The following is a 6,000-nucleotide window of genomic DNA, read 5'->3' as shown; positions in this document are numbered from 1 at the left end:
TAACCATCCGAACTCCAATTAGTTTCTAGCCATATTTTGCTCCCATTTATTTTTATTCTTTACTTTGGGCTCATTTCTTACTCCACCAGCAAGTAGTGCACCTCTCTAGAAACAGTACAATCCTGGGTCGAAGTAGAGAACTCAAAAATATATTTTGTGTAGTAGAACATACTTATAAGAAAATAAATAATGTAAATTTAATTTCTTTGAGAATTTCTTTTATAAAAATTGAAAAGAATGTAATCTAAATGTACAACACCAACATTTTTTCAGATAAAGCTGCTCCACCTGCTATAAATATTGAACTACTGACATTTTTACAACCTCTGCAAACCTTTCTGTGCTCGCCGTCCTCTCTCCTCTGTGCTCCAGCCTGCAGTTCACTTTCACAGTTCAACTGTTGGAGTCATTCAAGGCTTCATTGTTGTGCTGAGGAGTGAAGAATTACATTTTTATATACAGTATCTGCAAATGCTCCCCCTCCCCCCCTCAAAGTTTGAAACCATACATGTAGAATAAAGGGAATTCAGTGAAATAGATTTGGTTATTTTCCCTGACTGAAGCACATGATTATTTCAAGAACTGTCAGAAATGTTTAAAATCCAACGATAATTTTTATAGCCAGTTTCTGGCTATAATAAATGGTGTAACTTTGGTGTTTTTTTGTGTTTTAAAAAAAAAAAGAAAACATGCTTTTCAAACCCGCTGGCAGGTTGTGGATCTCAGACAGTTAATGAACCATGACTGCTGACATACTATGATGCATATGGGCTCAGTAGGAGAGTTGGGGTTTGGATAAGGACTTGTACCGTCAGGTCGCTTGTACGAGTGATGATATGATTTAGACTATGATCCAGAATATGGTTGGAAAAGTTTTTAAGACTTCTGGTCTAGATTTACTCTCTCTCTTCTCTTTGACGAACACAGTCTCTGTGGGGTTTAAATAGTTGTAGTTTGACCAATGGGTCTAACATCACTGTTTGTGATTGTCCATCAGGTCCATTTCCCTGTAAAGCCATCAACAAGATCCTGTGGAGAACAACACAGACTGGGTGAGTGTTTAACTCTTTATTCTGGGCTGTATATCTTCTGATTCCTGAGGTCAGACTGGATCACAGTACCAGTAAATCATCACATGGTTATTTTTGTTTCATTGTGTGTAAGACTGTTTAGTTTTCTTTTTGATTTGCCTTTTCTTTTTATTCTTTTCTATTCTTATTACAATGTAAATTGACTTTTTTTTTTTTTAAATCTACATTTATTAATCAAAAAGTTGTAATCTTGTCTCTCAAGTGACTATTTTTGTGTAGTTTACAGTAAGCAAGAAACATAAAAAGGAATAAAGTGGCTCCTAATAATCAGAACATCACCCTGTTTTTTGTATGATTTAATTTTTGTCTTTAAATTTCAAAATAAGAGCTCATGAATGTAAAAAATGAAAATGTGTATGCTTAATTATATTGGAAACAATTACTGCATGTTGTTCACGGTGACATTAAATGGACATGACTAAAACACTTTCTCTGTCATTCACTCCAGCTCTCCAGTGCTATTGTACAGTGGAGGGATGCCAAGAGCCAGCTATGGTGACCGCCACTGTCTGACCATCCAACAGGACAAAGATCACGTCACTCTCGACTTCACATCTCGAGTGATCGATTTCTTCACTGTCCACAGCATAGAGCAGGAGAAAGGTGAGGATCTAAGCATTAAAGATGACGCATCTCTGGATGTTCATCCCCTTTTCTTCAAGAATTTACTTTCAGTTTTCAGGAGCATCAATCCTTAACGATGTGGCTTATTCTCCTCCCAACAGAGTTTGACGACCCTTCGGCTTTAGTGGTGTTACTAGAGGAGGAGCTGGTTGTGATCGACCTCCAGACCCCTGGTTGGCCCTCGCTGCCCACTCCCTACCTCGCTCCCCTCCACTCCTCAGCCATCACCTGCTCCTGCCACATAACCAGCGTCCCTCCCAAACTCTGGGAGAGGCTCGTCAACGCTGGCAAAGCCCAGCAGGGCCGGCAGTACGCGCACGGGGTGAGCAGCTCGGCGTGGGTCTGTGGAGAGCAGGTTGATGGGACTCATTCAACAGGTGGAGGGCTGTCAGCAGGCTTCAGTTTTGTTTTTGACCCTTTTATTCAAGTAACTGAAGAAAGTGTCTGCTGTATCTGTTGGCAGGGCACTAGGAATGACAGGATTATTTGTAGTAAATTGGTTTGTACGCGGCAATACGGATATTCAATTACAGGAAATCCAGGATGCGTGTAAGCAGCTTAACCTGAGAACACATTAAACAGAGAATGGCTAATTGCCAGGCTGTTTGTCCAAGTAGTTCCAGGGTTTTATTTGGCGTTTTACCAAATTGCTGTTACGTGTCAGGGCTCAATGAAGCCTAAATGGGTGATAAATGGAGTGGAATTAGAGTTTTGAGATAATCTGATGGGGCTATTTGGGTGTAAATGAATGTAATTATTTGTTGATCTGAACTCGCAAGCTTAACAAAGAGGAGAGGAAACAAAGGCTGTTGGTACTGTGTGAACTTTAAGAGCAGGTGTGGGCAGTTAAAGGCTTTGCAAAGGCTTTGTCGCTTCGATCAGCTGTTTGATCAGTGGCCGATTCTACTCGCACACATGGACGGACACACAGCTGTTAGCTTCATAAATCACGACCCTCTGTTGGCCTGTGTGAGGCCAAACCAGTGACTGGCACTTTAACAGAGGAAACTCAACAAAAGCACTCGATTTTCTGTCATAAATTTTGAGCTGAGGTCATGATAAAATGGAAATATGTTGTTTTTTCAGTCAAGTTCAATATGTAAAGATTTCCTGCTGCAGCTTTTCCACATGACGGAGTCCTAACTTTCCTTCAATCGCTCTCTGTTTTGTGTAGAGCTGGCCGATATGTGGCGGGAAAAATCTGGCACCTCCTCCCAAACAACAAGAGCTGCTATTGACAGGGTATCTCTCTCACTCTCTCTCTCTCTCACACACACACACACACACACACACACACACACACACACACACACACACACACACACACACACTCGTGCAGGTGCATCCAGGCTGCTTTTTTTTCATGACTCAAATCTGATGCTTTCTAGCAAGTTTGAGTCCGTAAACGCATCACGGAGAAGGTTTTGGATCTCCTGCATTAAACTGAATGTGTGTGACTTGGCAAAATGGAAATCTAGTGGTACCTGTCAGAATGTTGTCAAATACAGACGTTTGGCAGAGCTTGCATCGACCGCAAGCACAGTAAGAAATCAGTTACGTAAAGGAAGGGACCTCAGATGAAACAAAACTAAAAAAACATGCCAAAACTACAAATGGTGGGAAACCAGGAGGAGTATTTTGATGTTGCTTTTAGCTTTAGCGTGTCAGCATCCTCCAGAGTGATTGATGAGGTTCCCTTTGTTTGGTTTTTAAGCTATGATTATATATGGTAAACATCACACCTGCTTAATAGCAGCATGTTCCCTGAAAGCACCATAATTACACACACACCCACACACAAACACACACACTCAGACCTGCACAGTCTTGATTGTAATGCACTAAAATATTTTAAAAGTTGTATCTTGGTGTTTTTGCAGGCATGAGGACGGCACAGTGCGTTTCTGGGACGCCTCGGGTGTTGCTCTGACTCCCCTGTACAAACTCAGCACAGCCAACGTCTTCCACACAGACTGCGACCCCTGCGATGACCCCCAGGACCCTAGCAACGACCCCGACATGCAGCAGGAGGAAGAATGGCCTCCATTCAGGAAGGTGAGAACTGAGGAGTCGTGCACGAGAAGAGAATTAAAGAGTTTTTATTTTCAGGGGTTCAGACTCGGGGTCGTGTTTTACAGGCTGTGGGGAATAAAATGAATCTGTCTTTTCGCACACACGGTCCTGCAACGCTACATCTGTGGCCTCATTTTCTCATCAGATTGTTTTCATGTGTTTGGACTTCAGACAGACCCACCCCATTGTTCTTCTTATAAAAACTCTACACAGAAAACTGTTCATTAAACCCGAATCAGACTGCGGTTCCTTCAGAGTTACATTTACATGAACTGATTCACAATCAGGAAGCAGAATTTCATGTCAACAGAATCTGTCTGAGCTGTTTGACTTTGGTAGACAGAAACAGAGATGTGACAAACTGCTAATTGAATATTTAAATGATCCGCTTCTACAGTAAAACATAATCAGGAAAAAAATATATTGTCTAGTGTCCCAAAAATGATTAAAACACAAAATGAGCAATAATCCATAGGTGAAGCACTGTGTCCACACACACACACACACACACACACACCCACCTCAGAGGCCTGTTTTCCCATTTCTTTTACCCTCTTCTTTCCTTCCTATTGACTCTTGGAACCCCCTCCCCACATTTCCTCATGTATCCTGCGGTAACAGAGCTGCATGTTCAGGAATGTGGCCCTCATATGGGATGAAGAATCCTTCCCTTTTTTCTCTGTAATGAAAACCAGACCTATCAGCCCACTCGTTTCTCTCTCTCTCTCTCTCTCTGTGTGTGTGTGTGTGTGTGTCTGTGTGTGTCTGTGTGTGTGTGTGTGTGTGTGTGTGTGTGTGTGTGTGTGTGTGTGTGTTAGGGAGCAGCTTCTCCTTTCTCCTTGTTTTGCCAAGACATAACTCCCATGTGAGCGGGATTCTGTTGGAATTCCTACTGTGTGTGTTTGTTTGCGATAGAGAGACAGATTAATTAGAGGGGACTGTCCTGCCTTTTTGTAGAAAATAAGAAGAGAGAGGCTGCTGTTAAAGGAGGAAAGCCTCATGAGGGTATTTTGACATGAATGTAATCAGATATTCAGAACGAGACGACACGTTTTTACATGTTTCCTAGAAAAAGCTGGTGACGTCAGAGGTGGAGAGTTTCTAAGATGACATGCATAGCAGCTTCATCGTAGGTACAATCAACAGCTGGGACCTCGTGTGCAAATGTGTAATTATCGAATGCTAATACACCCAAGTTTCTGTTTGCTGGCATAAATTTGCACTTTATTTTTCCTGCAGGAAGACCAAATTGCCGTCAAATCATGTGGCTCTGAATTTGTTTGCATCCTCAGCATAGTGGACCGCTGTGGCTGGTGTAACATTAAACATTGAGTGGCTTGGTGTCACTGCTTCATCTATCTTTCTGTTACGCCCAAGCGGTAACCAACAGTGACATCACCCATTGGTGTGTCAGTGGTCGTTATGAGGCCTCGAGCTCGGACATTGGCTGGTTTTCGGATGGACCAACAGAAAACTAATAAAAGGAGGGAATTAAGATAGTGTAACTGAAATAAGTTGAAAGTTGAGAGAAGTTGAATGGGAGTCTATGGAGCCAGAGGGTTTTGGAGCAGCACTCAGTGGTATCGCAGTTTATGGTACTTCCGCATGGCCTCATTTTTTAGACCCGGAAGCTACGTCCGCTTTTATATACAGTCTGTGGTTTAAACTGTTATATGTTAACTAACCAAGAGAAAGGAGGTGAGACAAAGGAAGTAGCTGATAAACCTTGACCCTCATCTCTAGCTCCAGACATTTGTGTATGTTTCCCTTTCGATTAAATCCAAATAATTCCAATTGATGTGTGCAGGTGGGCTGTTTTGACCCGTACAGCGATGACCCCCGGCTCGGCATCCAGAAGATCAGCCTGTGTAAATACAGCAACAAGCTGGTGGTGGCTGGGACTGCCGGACAGGTGACGATCACACACATGCAAATACACTGAGTTCAAGTTGTATACAGTACTGTGTAAAAGTTTTAATCACTAAATGTAAAGCTAGTAAGTTTTCATAAATAATGCCATGGACAGTTTTTATTTATTTCTTAATTAAAGACAAATAAAAGGAGTAATAACACTTTTTGGCAGTTTGGTTGTTGTCATGCTGAAGAATAGATTTGCAACCAATCAGACACCTTTCTGATGTTGTTATTATATTAATGAGAAGCTCAGCATCTAATGCGTCACAGATGTTTGCACAGGACTGTGTTTACAAAT

The 6,000-nt window shown here is 41.9% G+C and overlaps 1 protein-coding gene across 2 annotated transcripts in view; it reads left to right on the top strand.

Moving 5' to 3' along the window:
* llgl1 (LLGL scribble cell polarity complex component 1) overlaps nt 1-6,000 on the top strand; it is a 35,938-nt gene that overhangs the window by 22,647 nt on the left and 7,291 nt on the right. For both annotated transcript variants that reach the window (XM_069149672.1, XM_069149671.1), the window contains exons 8-13: nt 998-1,052; nt 1,540-1,694; nt 1,817-2,037; nt 2,890-2,957; nt 3,596-3,770; nt 5,596-5,700. In XM_069149672.1, coding sequence (XP_069005773.1) covers nt 998-1,052; nt 1,540-1,694; nt 1,817-2,037; nt 2,890-2,957; nt 3,596-3,770; nt 5,596-5,700 — 779 coding nt within the window. The remainder of the gene's footprint in view (nt 1-997; nt 1,053-1,539; nt 1,695-1,816; nt 2,038-2,889; nt 2,958-3,595; nt 3,771-5,595; nt 5,701-6,000) is intronic.

This window comes from Embiotoca jacksoni, unplaced genomic scaffold (assembly GCF_022577435.1).
Source record: "Embiotoca jacksoni isolate LCO1_2020_lvr unplaced genomic scaffold, fEmbJac1.0.p SCAF_15, whole genome shotgun sequence".
NCBI classification, from domain to species: Eukaryota; Metazoa; Chordata; class Actinopteri; family Embiotocidae; genus Embiotoca; species Embiotoca jacksoni.
Note: the sequence above shows the minus strand (reverse complement) of the source record. Positions and strands in the feature narration are given on the sequence as shown.